The sequence below is a fragment of the Apodemus sylvaticus genome, chromosome 19 (genome assembly GCF_947179515.1).
Source record: "Apodemus sylvaticus chromosome 19, mApoSyl1.1, whole genome shotgun sequence".
Lineage (NCBI taxonomy): Eukaryota > Metazoa > Chordata > Mammalia > Rodentia > Muridae > Apodemus > Apodemus sylvaticus.
In genome coordinates, this window is record NC_067490.1 from 46,608,865 (window position 1) to 46,625,440 (window position 16,576).

The 16,576-nt window shown below is 46.5% G+C and overlaps 2 protein-coding genes across 3 annotated transcripts in view; one reads left to right on the plus strand and one right to left on the minus strand.

The window, feature by feature from the left end:
• The window catches only part of Mtres1 (mitochondrial transcription rescue factor 1), a 48,367-nt gene extending 38,145 nt beyond the window's left edge, over window positions 1-10,222 (minus strand). The window contains exon 1 of one of the 2 annotated variants that reach the window (XM_052163043.1): window positions 10,044-10,222. In XM_052163043.1, coding sequence (XP_052019003.1) covers window positions 10,044-10,091 — 48 coding nt within the window. In that variant the 5' untranslated portion in view covers window positions 10,092-10,222. The other variant, XM_052163046.1, reaches the window with a different exon arrangement.
• Window positions 10,223-10,580: 358 nt separating this feature from the next.
• Window positions 10,581-16,042, plus strand: Cd24 (CD24 molecule). Its single transcript, XM_052163050.1, has 2 exons — window positions 10,581-10,754; window positions 14,355-16,042. The coding sequence occupies exons 1-2, from the start codon at window positions 10,686-10,688 to the stop codon at window positions 14,514-14,516; spliced, it is 231 nt and encodes a 76-aa protein (XP_052019010.1). The 5' UTR covers window positions 10,581-10,685; the 3' UTR covers window positions 14,517-16,042.
• The last annotated feature ends 534 nt before the right edge of the window (window positions 16,043-16,576 follow it).

Consider the following 16,576-nt stretch of genomic DNA (forward strand, 5'->3'; position numbering starts at 1 on the left):
GTCAGCATCTGCTTTAGATATGCTGGGTGCGATCCTGGAAGCGCCCTATTAACTGATTTAGAAGGGATTTTACACAGATGGGAAATGTGGACGTGTTCAGGTTCCTGTAACATCTCCTTCAACACGCCATGGTTCTGTGTTATAAAAATATTTTATCCAACTTTCCAGCCTACTTAAAACCTCACTAATCTCTCACAGCCTAAGGGCTGCTGTTGCTTTAGCGGAATCATGAATTCTGAGAAAGGAGCTCAGGTTGTAGCTTAGTGGTGAGAACACATATGCTAAATATGCCCGGCACCAACCACCAAACTAAAGCCTCCACACTGAGGAAAACAAGGATGTAAAACTGGGACTAAACCATGCGGCGTGAAAGATGCACAGAATATTTACAGTCTCGGGATTTCACTGTTCCTGAGGATCGTGGGACTGAGCATAGGATAGTGTGACTGAGCATAGGATCGTGGGACTGAACATAGGATTGTGGGACTGAGCATAGGATAGTGTGACTGAGCATAGGATCGTGGGACTGAACATAGGATTGTGGGACTGAGCATAGGATAGTGTGACTGAGCATAGGATCATGGGACTGAACATAGGATTGTGGGACTGAGCATAGGATTGTGGGACTGAGCAGAGGATCATGGGATTCAGCCTGCAGTGTTGTGTGCCACTGCACTTATGAGGTCTGTAGACCCCTTTTGTGAGGTGAAAGTGGGATTTCACTTCTAGAACTTAGTTATCCCCATTAGGCCTGGACTCTGCCTACTGCCTCCAGGGTGTGGGGGAACTCAAGGAGGCATGTTTTGTTTTGTTTTTTGTTTGTTTCTCCAGCTCAGGCCGTCCCATGAGGCTGAGTCTGTCCCCTAATGCTTCCACAATCTCCGTAACTCCAGAAACTGCAGGGAGAACATGTGGCATCTGACATTTGCTGGGTGAGCTCTTTCTATAGCTCAGTTCCCTGATTTTTTTTCATTTTTTACCATAAACCTTGTGTGTGTGTATGTGTATGCATGCACATTTGAGAGAGACAGAGAGATAGACAGAGACAGAGAGACACACAGACACAGACAGACATTGTATTTGAAGGAATGTAGTCTCCCAGTTGTTACAGGGCAGGTGCATGAAATGAAGAGGCGCTAGAATTTTTGTCCTAGAACCCCTGAGTGATGGACGGACAGAATTCCCGCGGTAGGCTGGGAGTTCCTGAGGCCACAGGGAAGAGAAAGTGGGCTTCCTCTAAGTGTGCTTTGTGTGAGGTGGGGGAGGCCAAGGTCACAGAATGCACTGCTTGTTTATTTATTCAAATTATTTTGTGTTTTGTGACAAAGTTATGGTACAACTGGTTTACAAGGAAATGTCCCTCCTGCCCTCTGGCTGCCAATTTTCCTCCTGAGAGGCTAGGACCATCAAAAGCATCTGTGTTTCTTTGGAAAGATTTTTTCTTTGATGTACTGTACTGTTCTCATTGTTATGAATTTTGCTTTTTATGGTCTCCCCCGTTTCAACTGGGTCTCACCAAGTCACTGGTTGGTCTGAAACCTGCTAAGTAGACCAGGTTGGCCTTGAACTCAGGATATCTGCCTACCTTTGCCTCCCAAGTGCTGGGATTTGTTGAGGCCTGCCCCACTGGCCTAGCTGTATCCATTTTGAGGAATTGAATCTTCATGCATGCATGTCAAGTACTCTACCAACTGAACTATCCAGCATGGCTCCTATTTTTAAAAATATTGTAGTAAATCTCCAACCCAATATACCTGTGTAAAAACACATAATTATAAGCTGTATACTTACATATAAGCTTATAAACATATTTATAAGCTATATGTCTGGATTGGGCAGATTTATCATTACACTAATCTATTTCCTAGCTAATCCCAGTGTTTCCTCTAATACCTTTTTAAAGGCATGTCATTTTTTTTTTTTTTTTTTTATCTAGGGCCCTATCTTTTGAGAATAAATCAAGAGAAGAAATATTGTGGTAATGGTAAATGATAAGATGTCTATTTCCTTGAAATCTACCCGTTGAACCGTTCAAAATACCACATAAAGCCCCAAAGGAGGTATTCATTGTGATTTTCATCTTTAAGTAATATATATATATATATTTGAATATATATATATATTCAATTTTATAATTTTTATTATATGATCTGGAGTCTTTTGTACCTTTGTCTCCCTCTGCTGTAGGACAGTGAGGTTGTCTCCAATTTTTTTTAATTCACGGGGAGGGGCTGACTGTAGAAAGACCCACGGTTCTGTGCTTCTGAGCCTGCTCTCTGTCTTTTGTTTGGGTTGCAGCTGGCAGCGTGTGCACTGATCTCAGGCAGACCGCAGCGCAAACAGTCAGGAGAGCAGATCTGGCTGTCCCGTGTCCTGGTGTAGACTTGGGGGATATGGGGAAGGGAACTTGGAAAGGCTCCCTGGGGCACAGATACCTCAATCAGCTCACTGTGTCTGCCAGAAATCTACCTTGCAGGCAGTTGTGCTCTAGGTCCCATCCCTTCCTAGGCTTAGGGACTCCTGCCTAAGCTCCAGCTCCAGGCTGGGGTGCTGTCCCTGGCTGTAGCTGTCTGTCTGGGGCTTAGGGAGGGATCCTCTCTGTAGCTCTCTGTAGGCCCCTCAGACCCAGTCAGCTTTTAACCTATATATTGTTGTATCCTTAGATTGTTGTCCCAGCCGTTTATTTGGGGTGGGATGGGTGCAGGGAACTTTTATCTCAGGTTAGTTGGATTCTAAGTCCCACTTTGGGCGCCAATTTGTAAATCCCCAATATGCCCATGCAAAAACACATAACTTAGTTATAATGTTTATAAGATGTAGGCCTGGATTGGGCAGGCTTTCCACTGCACTAATCTATTCCCCAGCTATGAGATCTTTTCTTATTTGTGGTTCTAGGTCATGTGGTTTTGCCATCTTTTTTTAAACCCCTTTTATCTTTCTTTTTTCTTTCTCATTTTCTACTCTTTCCCCACTCTCCAGAACCTCCAGCCCCTCCTTTCCCTTCCACCGCCCAATCATAGGTTCTAGTTTTCATCTGACCAGTTAAAGTGGGGAGAAGGTCTTCATGAAATTACCTGAGTACATGATCCACTCCTTGTTGGGGCAGCTGCTCTTTTTTTTTTTGTTGTTGTTGTTGTTGTTGTCTTTTTCAAGACAGGGTTTCTCTGTGTAGCCCTGGCTGTCCTGGAACTCACTCTGTAGCCTAGGCTGTCCTCGAACTCCGAAATCTGCCTGCCTCTGCCTCCCAAGTGCTGGGATTAAAGGTGTGTGCCACCACTGCCCAGCAGGGCAGCTCTTCTTGAGGAAACAGAATTAAGATCAGAATACAAACAGCACCAGAACAACTCACAACATAAAACATTTTTTTGAGTTCATATGTCTATACCGGTTTTGGAGAGGCTGGAGGTTAGGTATCGTCTTCCTCTATTAATCTTTATTTATTATTCCCTTGAGCCAGAATCTGGCCCTGAACCTTGCCATCTCAGCTTGGTTGGCTGGATAAGAAGCTCCTGCATTCTGTCTGTAGTCCATTCTGGCACTGAAGTCATGGTATTCCTCCTGCCTCAGTTTTCTGAGGGCTGGAATAACACTCTTATACGTTAAGGTTTTAAAATGTTATTTTTTGATGTGTATGGGTGTTTTGTCTGTAGATGCATTGTCTGTGCACCACTTGTATGCCTAGTGCCTATGGACATGGGGAGAAGGTGTCAGAGGCCCATGAGCTGGAGTAACAGAAGCTTGTAGCTACCATGTAGCTGCTGCAAATTGAACCTGGGTCCTCTGGAAGAGCAGCCATCAATCTGAACGACTGAGCGTCTCTTCAATGCCAGCTCTTACTTCTTCTTTTTTTTTTTTTAAAGATGTATTCATTTATCTTATGAGTACTCTTTTTTTTTTTAAGGATTTATTTATTATATGTAAGTACACTGTAGCTGTCTTCAGACACTCCAGAAGAGGGAGTCAGATCTCATTACAGATGGTTGTGAGCCACCATGTGGTTGCTGGGATTTGAACTTAGGACCCCTGGAAGAGCAGTCAGTGCTCTTAACCACTGAGCCATCTCTCCAGCCCATCTTATGAGTACTCTGTCTGTATGTACACCTGAGTACCAGAAAAGGGCATCAGATTATAAGTGGTTGTGATCCACTGGGAATTGAACTGAGGACTTTTGGAAGAGAAACCAGTGCTCTTAACTCCTGAGCCATCTCTTCTGGATCTTACTTTTTTAAACTTACTAATTTATCATGAGCTGAGAATGGTGCTGTACGCCTTTATTCCTAGTACTTGAGAGGCAGAGGAAGGTAAATTTCTGTGAGTTCAAGGCCAGATGGACTATGTACTGAGTTCCAGGAATGTCAGGAGTACATAGAGAAAAATCCCACTCAAAAAACAAAACAAACAAACAAAGTTTAGGGTCATCTTTAGCTATATGTCAAAGCCAGAGTACGTGGGACCCTGTTTAAAACAGAAAAAGAAAAAGAAGAAGAAGAAAAAGAAAGAGAAAATGTTTGGAGGTGGAGAGATGACTCAGCAGTTAAGAGGTCCCAGGTCTGTTCACACAACCATCTCTAGCTCCGTGAGATTTGGCACCCTCTGGCTTTCTTGGGCAGTGTACCTGTGTAGTGCACAGACATACATGCAGATAAAACACCATCACATAAAATAATAAAATAAACACTCTAGGGCAGGCCCCATGTCCAGGAGTAACTGGCCAACAGAAGATGAACTCCATGGGAAAACAGGGTCATCTAGAGTGCATCACTGGAGTGCTTGCTGCAGGCCTGATGGATCCTCCTGGAAAAAGAATTGACTCCTGCAAGCTGTTCTCTGCACCCACATGTCCCCTCACCCAGTAAATAAATAAATACATGCAAAAATAAAACAGGAGGAGCTGGAGAGATGGCCCAGTGGTTAAGAGCACTGACTATACTTCCAAAGGTCCTGAGTTCAAATCCCAGCAACCACATGAGATGTGATGCCCTCTTCTGGTGTGTCTGAAGACAGATACAGTGTCTGTATTTACATATAATAAGTAAATACATCTTTTAAAAAATAAAAAAAATAGGTTAAGAGTTTACCATAGAGATTTCTTCATGTAACACATATACATACATAAACAGATAGTATATATGTATAAATACATAATACATATAATATATAAAAGAATATAATGTTCTTTTGTACTCTTTAGTGACTTTATATTATTTAATAGAGTAGATAAGTTAATTTCTTTTTCTTTCTTTCTTTTTTTAAAGATTTATTTATTATTATATTTAAGTACACTGTCGCTATCTTCAGACACTCCAGAAGAGGGCATCAGATCTTGTGGTTGTGAGCCACCAAGTGGTTGCTGGGATTTGAACTCAGGACCTTCAGAAGAGCAGTCAGTGCTTTTACCTGCTGTGCCACCTCTCCAGCCCAATTAAGTGATTTTCAATCTGTTACCAAACAGCAACTAATCATTGCACATTACTCTTTATACAAGTCAGTTTTATTGTAGTTGATATTTTGAGACAGAGTTTCCCTGACTGTCCTGGAACTCACTCTGATGATCAGGCTGGCTTCAAATTTAGAGATCCGCCTGCCTCTGCCTCCCAAGTGCTGGGATTAAAAGGTGTGCCACCACTTGGCTGTACGAGTTTATATTTCGACTAAATTTAGCATTAGAATTGGCAGTGGGGGAGATGAAATATTAACACCAACAGATGCATCCTTTCCTACTGATCTAAAAGCTTTTCTCATATCCCTGCAGTACAATAGTTTCTAAAACTTTGAACTCACATTTTGACCAAAGGCATCATTAAGAGGGTTCCTTTTTATTTAATCTCCTCAAACAGTAGCAACTTCCACACTGGGGAATTTCAGCATGGGCCATCTTATTCAATTTGCATCTAAACACAGTCTGGACTGTTTCTATTTACAGATGTGTTCTTGATGGGTGAGGCTGATGATCTAGAAGAAATTGAAAAAAAAAAAAAGCTATAGGAGAAAAAAATGCAACTCCAAAAGAAACTCACTGTGGTTTATTAGCTTCCTGAAGATCAAAAATTCAGGGCTTTTTGTCAGATAAAAATTTTTTTATCTATCTATCTATCTATCTATCTATCTATCTGTCTGTCTGTCTATCTATCTATCTATCTATCTATCTATCTATCTATCTATCTATCTATCTATCTATCTATCTATCTATCTACTTGTCTGTCTGTCTGTCTGTCTGTCTGTCTGTCTGTCTGTCGGTCCGTCAGTTCGTCCATCCATCCATCCATCATCTACTTTTTTTTTTTGTCAACGAGCGCTAACAATCCATGCAGCCACCAGAGGGCAGCACATCCCCACAGAGTGTCCAGGAGACTCCACTAGCTGACTGACCAGGCTTCACAGGACCACTTTAGCAGGAATACTAACCCACTTTGTCACTTCCCCTGCCTCCAGACTTGGGGCTGGTGAAAGAGAGGAATAAAGTTTACCTAAAAGACCAAGATAAACTGAAGAGCTGAATGCCAGCTAAGTGCAGGGCAGCATAGAAGGAGGAAAGAAGGAAGTATTATAAAACCAGCATCATCACATAGAAGGGGACTTTAATTAAATGTGATTATTTCAGGCACTGTTTGCACAATAAAGCCCAGGAAATATACTTTATTGTATTAATATCTTACCTCACATCAATTTTGTTAGAAATGTCAAATAATTTAGCTCTCCACCTTAATCTTCTATTTTCCTAAAAAAAGACTTATTTTTTTTAATGGAAACGCAAATTAACCTTATTCTTTACTGTTAGTCCATTTATCCAGTATTGAGTGAGGACATGGGGTGGACATAGTCTCTGAATTTCTGCCCCCCACCCCCCACTCCCATGTACTGGGGATTGAACCCAGGGCCTTGTATATGTTCAGCAAATGATCTACACTGGGCTGTGTCCCCAGCCCTTTTACTACCGTTTGAGACAGGGCCTTGCTAAGATACCAGGGTCACACTGACCTTACAATCCTCTTTCCTTAGTCTCTCTCTCTGTCACCCAGTTCCCTTTCCTCCTTTCTTTTTAAATTGCCAGCACTACGACTGAACCCAGGGCCTGTACGCTAGGCCATTTGTAGCACTGAGATATATCCTCCACCCCGACTCCTGTTCTTTTCAGCAAAGCAGAAAGGACTTGAAACCTGGGTCAGGAAACTTTGCAACTTCAGAGATGGCATCGTAACTGGCTCAGTGGCTGCAGTCAAGTTTCTTAACATCTCTGTCTCAGAATAAAAAACAAAACAAAACGAACCCTGATACAGATGTCATCTGTGCTGTTGACCTCACAGACGCACACAGGAGGACATTTCGGGCCGCACAGCCACACAGATGTCTTGACAGGAAGAGGTGCTCCCCACCGAGCCTGATGACTTGAGTTTGAACTCTGAAACCCACATGGCGGAAAGAGAACACACTCCTCTGACCTTCATACGTGTGCTGTGGCGCGTGTAGACTCCCCCTTACCCCACCGCCAACAGTAATAGGTAGGGAAGTAAGTAAATGGGGCAGGGAGAGAAAGAAAAAGATGAAGCACTGTATACAAAGACGCTTGGGAGAAAAAGGAACACGATTTAAAGAGCGGCAGAGCTGTGCCCACGGCGGCAGCAGAGGCAGCTTGGCGTGCCCTGCGAGGTGGCACTCTGCAAATGTCAACCCTTAGGGCCCCGTCCACCTGACAGGCGTTGTGCTCTAGTGTTGGAAGCTGGGATGCTCACCAGGAGTCAGACAGGATCTTAGGAACTGGCAGAGCAGGCTGGACCCAGGGTCTCTTGAGTCAGACAGGATCTTGGGAACTGGCAGAGCAGGCTGGACCCAGGGTCTCTTGAGTACTACATCTGTCTGGTGGCCAACCTTCCTCTCTGCTGGTCACAGAGGAATTGTATACCTTGCCATTACAGTTTTACTCAGGGCAGGACCAACATCGCAAATGTCCAGAATGCTGTGATCACCGGTGTTCTGGAGGCTAAGATAGAAGGACTCAAGAGTTCGGGGCCAGCCCAAGCTACACAATGATTGTCAAACAGCAACAAGAAAAACATCATAGATAATTTCATGAAAGGAGGAGGAGAAAACTGACCTTAGCTCCCACCTTTTACACACATGTTAATATATGAACAATCAGTTTCAAAACCACTCCATGCTATAGCTTCTCCATAAAATGTAAATTGGGCATTTTCTGAAGAAAACCTGAAATAAGTGGTAGGATTCCTTTTAGAAGCGGCGGCGGCGGCTTGAGCTATCACTGGCTAAGAGAAAAGCAAGCCTTGGAAAGTTGGAGGAGGAGCAGGAAGACCACTCCCCAGCCGCCAGCTCAAAGCAGAGCTTCAGGGGTCTTACACTTGAGGCTTTATGGGTCACACGGGTCAGGACACCCCCTTCGGGCACAGGAAGGCCAACATCCTGCAAACACAGAAAGTTCCAGAGGAGCTTCTGCGCAGGTGGAAAGGAGCCTTGCTCAGAATTCTATGACGGAGATGAGTCCTGTACACCTCATCAGCTCGGGGCTTTGACTCAGCTTGCGGTTTCTCTCAAACCACACAAAGAGGTAAACAGGGAAGGTAAATGCTTTCTGTTTCCTGCTACCTCCAGCCAAGAAGCTGACGCCAGCCGGGAGAGCTGAGAGGACCTAAAGACACCTAAAGACACAACAGTCCTTTGTGTTTGTTTTTGAGCTAGGGTCTTGCTTTTGTAAACCTGGAACTTGCTCAGGTAGACCAGGCTAGCCTTGAACTTGCAGCGATCATTTCTCCTGTGCCTTTCCAGAGCTTGGTTTCCAGGCATGAACGACCACAGCTGGTGTACACAGCTGGTGTGCAATAATTGCTTAATAGCACATCGGTTACCATATCACTATCGTCGCGGTTTTACAGCAGAAGAAGCCCCAGCTTTTTGTCCAAAGTGGAAAAAAAAAAAAGTCTCACAAGCATCAGAGCCTGGCTACCTGGCTCCAGAGGCTGTATTGTTTACTAAGGCACCGGCACATTTCCTTAAGCTAATACCAAGAAAGGGGGGGGGGGGGGGGAGGGAGATGAAGTCAGAGGAAGGAGGGGGAAGAACGGAGAGCTGAGGCGAGGGGCAGAAAAAAAACAAGCTCAGGGCAAAAACCAAATGGAAGCCAGGAGTAACTCCAGGAGTTGTTAGTCCCACAGCCTGTCCTGGAGAAGCTCTGAAGACGGCACCCTTGGGATTAGGCGCGATTGAGTCAGTTCTTGCGCCACCCTGGGTGAGGAGCGCCGCTGACGTTGGGCACAGGACGACCTTTCTATACAGTGTGCTAACTGTTAAACAGGAAAGTTCTCTGGCGCTATACAAGAATTCCTGTGTGCCCAAGCACATCTCACACGTGGAAAGTTACTGAGCGCCTGTGGCTGACCCGGTACGGCTCAGGCCAACGCAGCCACAAACCAACGGCTGTGGAGTCCATTGTCCGCTTGCTCCCATAAAACTTTGTTTTTACGAGGCTGTTCTGCAAAAATTGAAATTTAAACAAATCTCCATCGTCGCTAGGTTTGCTTTAAGGTCTGTAAAAACACGTGGGCTAAACTTTAAATAAGAAGGTCCTAAACCGTGTGATTAAAAATTAAAAATACTCTACCATTAAATTATTTTAAAATTAGCCTTGAAATTTTCATAAAAGAAGGGTCGAAAGAAAGATTCCATTAAAATGTACAGACGGATGACTAATCTTTTTGCATCGGTTTGTCAAATTACTTAAACGGCAACTATGGGGGGAGGAGGGGAATGGCTTGAACGTGAAAGCATTCGAACGCCGAGCAAGTACTGTGCCAGAGGCAGAACAAACGCATCCCCAGAAACGTGGACAATATTGGGACCGAAACCCAGTCCTTCGCAGTGTCCCGCCCCGTGGCCGTGCGCAGCTGGGTGGATGCTGCGGGGGTTTGCCCGGGTGCGCTCTTGCTGGATGCAGCACTAGACGAGCTCAAAACACAAAGCAAGCAGCCGAGCGAGGGGCGGCCGCCCAGTTGAGCATACTCACGGCTGGGGCCCAGGGTCCCTGCGATCCCTACCGTGCAGCCGCCAAGGGACAGCGCGAGGCGGCGCCGGGTCTCCTCCATGCCAACCCCGTGTGCCACGGCCCAGGGACCTGCCCAGCCTGCCCAGTTCCCCCTTGCAGCGGGCGGGTACTTGAGAAAAGCCAGCCCTGAGCTCCGCGCAGTCTGCGTGGCGCCCGCGGCTTCGACTTTTCGTGTTGGGGGGTAAGATGGCAGGGCCGGGGAAACAAAGGAAACTTGGGCCGAGCGGCGTGTGTGGTTCGTGTGCTCGCCCCGGGTCCCGTGTAGGAGTCGCCTGCGCCTGTGCACGCAGCCCGCCCCGGGAAACCCTAGCTGTGCCAGAGCCTGGGGCGTCCGCCCACCTGCCGCGCTGGCCTCCCCGGGACATCCCAAGTCACCCGGGGCGCAGTGCGAGCGGCGGGGGAGGGGGCGCGAGAGCCGCGCAGGAGGGTGCGGGGGGAGGAGGGCGGGGAGGCGGCGGGGGAGGAGGAGAGCACGGGTGGGCGGGCGCCGCACGTCACCGCTATTGTGGCTGTCCCGGTATATAAGGTCCCGCTGGCCGGCCGCGCTCCCCACCTTGCCTGCGCCCGCGCGAGCCGAGCACATCTCCACGCACCGAACATCCAGAGAGTCGCGTCGCGCGCCGACGGAGCGGACATGGGCAGAGCGATGGTGGTCAGGCTAGGGCTGGGGTTGCTGCTTCTGGCACTGCTCCTACCCACGCAGGTGAGACCCTGCTCTCGGTGTGGCACTGGGGCCGCGTCCTGGAGCGTGGTGTGTGTGTGTGTGTGTATGTATAGGAGGGGTGAAGTCCCTACCTCTGGCCACGCACTGGGTTAGGGAGAGAATTTTGTGTAACTGACTCGGGGAGCTCGTAGTGTGGATTCCCTCGAGAGAGCGCCCCCTCCCTTCCCACGGAGGGTCTTCGCGCTCCCTGCGAACCACACAAAGGAGGGGACGGTCCCCTTCGGGGGAGCGTGGCACACGCCCATCCTCCACCGTCCAAACTGGTTTGGAGATCTCCCAAGAAGCCCTGGTTGTGGCTGTCCTACCGGAGTCCTCAGACCTGAAGCTTAACTAGGGACCTCCCGACGCCACAGACTCCCGCCGTGCGACCCCACACCTCCAACCCTGGCCACCTTAGGGTCCCCATCTCAGCCTAGACCCGCTGGATTTAGTGTCCCGATTCTCCGTCTGGCTTTGTCCTAGTCCACAGCCGCTTCCTCTCAGATTTGTCCCGAGAACAGATCTCCCCCCACAACACCATGGGTGGCGCTCCTCTAGCTGCGTTAGCGAAAGGGTGAAGGCGCCGCGCCCAGAATGAGACCTGGAGCCGAGCCTGGGAGACCGGGGCGGGACTCAGAGAAGAAGACGGTGGCTTTTCATAGCCTTTCGTTCGCTTAGGGATGTCCCTCGGCCTTCGCCCCTGAAAAGTTGGGCGCGCCGGGATTTTGGTCCCTAGAGATCCAGGGTCCGGGCTCACCTGGGAGAGCGCCCAAGTGCTTGGAGCACGCTTCGTCTTCCCCATCTCAGGCAGGGTGACTGTACCCCATTGTCTCCTCGCTCTGGGTTGGCTGTGCCCCGGGGCCTTTCTCAGTCCTCCCGAACCCCCATCCGGGAGGGGCTCGGCTTCTTGAAACTGGTTGGTCTCACTCAGATTCCATTCTCCCCAGCCCCCTCCCTCATAGAAATGTTGAGAGGGAGGTGTTGGTTAAGCAAATCAAGGGAGCTTGGAGGAGAAAAACTGTTTAAAGCCAATTTAATAATTAACATGTAAAAATTTGTTGATGGTGTTGGAGAGGACCTCTAGACTCAGATTGAGCATTGGGCTCTTTTTTCATTATTATTAATCATTTATTATTATTTAGGTTTTTTTTTTTTTTGTCACCTGCTGTACTAAAAGCTCTTTGTATAAATGAAGAACGGTTACTTTCCGGTACCCCTGAGCCAGGCTCCCTATTTTAAACAACTTAGCGTATTAATGTTTTCCTTTTTGTGTGAATGCCACTTCCTGATAGGACAGGCTCTGTCTTACACACAGTAGGCACCCAGTAAGTATAATTGACCGGATCAGGATTTTGGTGTGAGTAGTCTACTTTGGACACAATTTGCACATTTCTTTGGTCAATATTTGCTTAATGGCCTTACGACCGTAGAACAAAAGGAGCTAGTGGGGGGGGGGGGAGGAGGGCTTATCTTTGGATCCAGGGGCGGTCGAAAGTACGTGTGGCTAGATTCTTTACTTGGTGCCACGTCGCCCTCCCTCTTGCCTGTAATCGGAAGCTCTACCAAGCCCTGGCAAACCCTCCTTTCAGTGAGGGCTGAAAACTCGGATCAGCCTTTGTTCCATGACAAAGGAGGGTATCACGTGCCTCGCCGGACTGTGCATTTCACGGCTTGCAAAAGCAGCGGTGACTATGCCACTAGGTTGCTGGGACACAGGGGAGCCATGGTTCCGGGCCACAGCGTCCAGCTAGTCACCAGGCAATGAGGTGGTGAAACTGAACTCCAAACCCTGCCTTAGGTGAAGGGAGGACGTTTTAACTGAAATCTTTCTGCTGGAGAGCAAGGACTCTTCAATATTTTTTGAAATTCAGATGATATTAATCTCTTGTGCTGGTAATCAGCCCAGAGCCTGTGTGTCCTAGTGAATGGTCTGCTACTGAGAGAACCCCCCCCCCCCTAGGCAGTCAGCTTCTTAGGTGGTCAGCTCCCACTTTTCAATTTAAGACAAATTTGGGGTTTTGGGAAGGATTATAATTTCAAGATTTCAAAGGAGCAGATAGGATACCCAATGTGCTTTTAAGTTTTAAATGTTAAGATAGTTCCTTAAGGCAATGTTTTCCAGACTGTGTGAAGCCAGGGACTCAGCACACCAGGATGGGCTACTGTGCAACAAACTCATAGATCTCAATCACCACACAAGTGTGTGCAGACACACACCCTTTACGCCCCCACACCACATACAAAGTTTTGATTTTGTGTGTGTGTGTGTTTGTGTACCAGAACTTAGACCTGCCTGCCTCTGCTTCCTCATGAGCGTAAGGATTAAAGGTGTGTGTCACAATTCTTGGCCACATGCCAATTTTCTCCTTGTCCTCGTCCTTGTCCTCCTTGTCTTCCTCCTCCTCGTCATCGTCCTCCTCCTCCTCCTCCTCGTCGTCCTCTTCCTCCTTGTCCTCCTTGTCGTTGTCGTCCTCGTCCTCCCTCGTCCCCGTCCTCGTCCTCGCCCTCCTCGTCCTCCTCCTCCTCCTCTCTCCAGGAATCAAATCTTATTATAGATGGTTGTAAGCCACCATGTGGTTGCTGGGATTTGAACTTGGAACCTTTGGAAGAGCAGCCGGTGGTCTTAACCTCTGAGCCATCTCTCCAGTTCAGGTTTTATTTTCTTGAGGCAGTGTCTAGGCATAAAACTCAGGCTGGCCTTAAGGTCTTGATCTCTCGGGTTTCATTCTCTGGTGCTAGGGTTACAGATCAGAACCACTGACCTGGCTCAGTTACAGTATTTTAAAGCTCAAAAAATGTAAGCAACTTTAAACTATCCCCTAGTCTAGGGATCCAGGAAACCTTGCCTACAATGCTAGCCCATCCACATAGTATCTGAAACTAGAGTAAGCAGAGACTTCATTGCACTGCAGAACTGGAAACTTTTATGCTCTTGGCAGTTATGTAGTCTAGAAAACTCTGTGTTTGAGACAGTCTCATGTAGCCAAGGCTGGCCTCGAACTCCTGATTCTTCTGCCTCTGCTTTCCAAGTGCTAAGATAGTGTATCACACATTGGGCTTTAAGAACTTTTGTTGTTACTATCTGCATTCTTTAGATATCCATGGAGGTGGTTTTGTGTTTGTTTTTTGTTTGTTTTTTGTTTTTTTCGAGACAGGGTTTCTCTGTGTAGCCCTGGCTGTCCTGGAACTCCCTCTGTAGACCAGGCTGGCCTCAAACTCAGAAATCCGCCTGCCTCTGCCTCCCAGAGTGCTGGGATTACAGGCGTGCGCCACCACCGCCCGGCTCATGGAGGTGGTTTTAAAACTAAAGAGAATCATTTTGGTGAGCTTTTAAGTGAGAATGGTTCCAAGAATTCAGAATTTAAAATGTGGCTAAGGGAACAGTGTGGGGAAAAAGCAGTCTCAGGGTGGACCAGGGACTGGAGAGTGTCGTTCAGTGGTGGGGTGTGAGCACTTAGTGTCCCCAAGACCCTGTGTCTGACTTCTACTGAGGTTACAGAGACTTTTATCTGCTTGAGTGTTATTACAGAGTGCAAATGGAGCTAGCTGTGGATGGCTCTGAAAATTTACCTGTGATTTCTTTCTCCTTATGTATTTTAGATTTATTGCAACCAAACATCTGTTACACCGGTTTCTGGCAACCAGAATATCTCTGCTGCCCCAAATCCAACTAACGCTACCACCAGAGCCGGTGGCAGCTCCCTGCAGTCAACAGCGGGTCTCTTGGCCCTCTCTCTCTCCCTCTTACACCTCTACTGTTAGAGACTCGGGCCAGGAAACGTCTCTACTTCCCCATCTTCTAGACCCACCCCAAATGGCAACCACAAGTCCAATGTGACCAGGAAGAAACAGATCCACCTTGAATCGGCAGATTCAACAGAAAACACCAAGAATTCGAAATTTGGCCGGTTTAAAGGACGCGTGAAGGGTTTGAGAGAGGAGAGATGCCAATATAGAATCTGCTGGAGTTTTATGTTCCAAGATGAAGACAGCATCCAGAATTGATGTGATTTCCTTGAATGTGGCTTAAGCAATGTGGACATTTAAAACTCTCACTTGAAATCAGGCATAGGGTTGATGTAGAGATAAGGATGGGATGTGGAATGGAGATCCAGTTTTTCGTTGGCTCATTCAACCTATAACGCAGTTAGATGATATTCAAAAGCTTCTCTTACGCTATTTATGTATATGTTGGAAGGAACTACCACGCGTTAAATTCCCAATGTGTTGTTTTGTTACTACTAATTTAATCTGCTAAGTTCTAGGTAAAGTTCCATGTTGGTGAACTATCAGTGTTCTCTTTGGAACTGAACGTTTTACACCCTCCTCCTGTGGCTTTAGGTCTGACATTGTATTTGGCCTTTATTAGTAATTGGCGTGTGCCAGGCAATGATGGATTGGAACCCACCCCCAAATACAGCCACCAATAAATAAATCTGATTTCCAAAGTCACACGGTAGAGATTTCCCATTGTTTTTTCTCACTCACCACGAGCACCAGATTCCCTCGAGTGAACCGGTTTCAGAGAGCAGAGTCATGCTGATCGTGGCTAATTTCAAAACGCTGCTTTTTATTTCGGTGTACGTTGAGGGCTTCTCATAATTTAAAGTGTGCTCTGTTAGCAAGGCAAAAATTAGGAGTCTTGAAATTCTACAGGCAAATATGCAAAGGAGCCAAAACTGTAAACCCAGCATTTGGGATGTGAAGACTGGAAGCTAACTCTCATTGAATTCACAAAGTCTTTTATACAATTTCTGTAAATACTTTTTTTTTTTTTTAAAGAGAAAAGCAAACAATGGATCAGAATAGCCACGTTTGGAATACTTTGGTCATCCGTTCATATTTTTAGATAGTTTGACATTGGTCCTGTGCCTGAAAGGGGGCTTGGTTCTACAGTAAGTTTTTCCAATTTCCTTGATACACACATACCTTCTAAGACATAGACATTTTCTGAAAAAAAATCTTTTGTTCGCATGGTCACACACTGATGCTTATCCGTTCTGGGATCTAATATGGCCACAGTAGTCTTGATAAGCAGAGTAATTTTCTCCATCTTTAGAAACCTTCCCGGGAAGAAGGAGATCTCACAGACCCGAAGCTACTGTGTGTGTGAATGAACACTCCCCTGCCTCTCACCTGAATGCTGTACATCTATTTGATTGTATATTGTGTTTGTGTATTTATGCTTTGATTCATAGTAACTTCTCATGTTATGGAATTGATTTGCATTAAAACACAAACTGTAAATAAAAGAAAGAAATGGCTGACAGAGAAGTCAGTTGAATTTATTTATTTCTTTTCTTTTTTTCCTTCCTTTTCCCCTTTCCTTTTTGGTTTTTCCAGACAGTTTCTCTGTGTAGCCTTGGCTGTCCTGGAACTCACTCTGTAGACCAGACTGGCCTCGAACTCAGAAATCTGCCTACTTCTGCCTCCCAAGTGCTGCTAGGATTAAAGGTGTGCACCACCACTGCACAAAGATTTATTTTATGTATGTGAGTACATTGTAGTTGTCTTCATGCACACCAGAAGAGGGCATCGGATCCCATTACAGATGGTTGTGAGGTACCGTGTGGTTGCTGGGAATTGAACTCAGGACCTCTGGAAGGGTAGCCAGTGCTCTCAACCATTGAGCCACCTCTCTGTTGAAGTGTTTCTTGAGCAATAATTATGGGTGATCATGGCTGTTATTGCGGGATATATCTTGTTAGCCTACTAACTAGAACATTACACACTGCCTATATTTGAAAGACCTGCTAGCAGCAGGTTTGGTTTCCTCCCAAAGTTGCTTGCTTTTTTTTTTTTTTTCCTCCCCAGAACTGGGA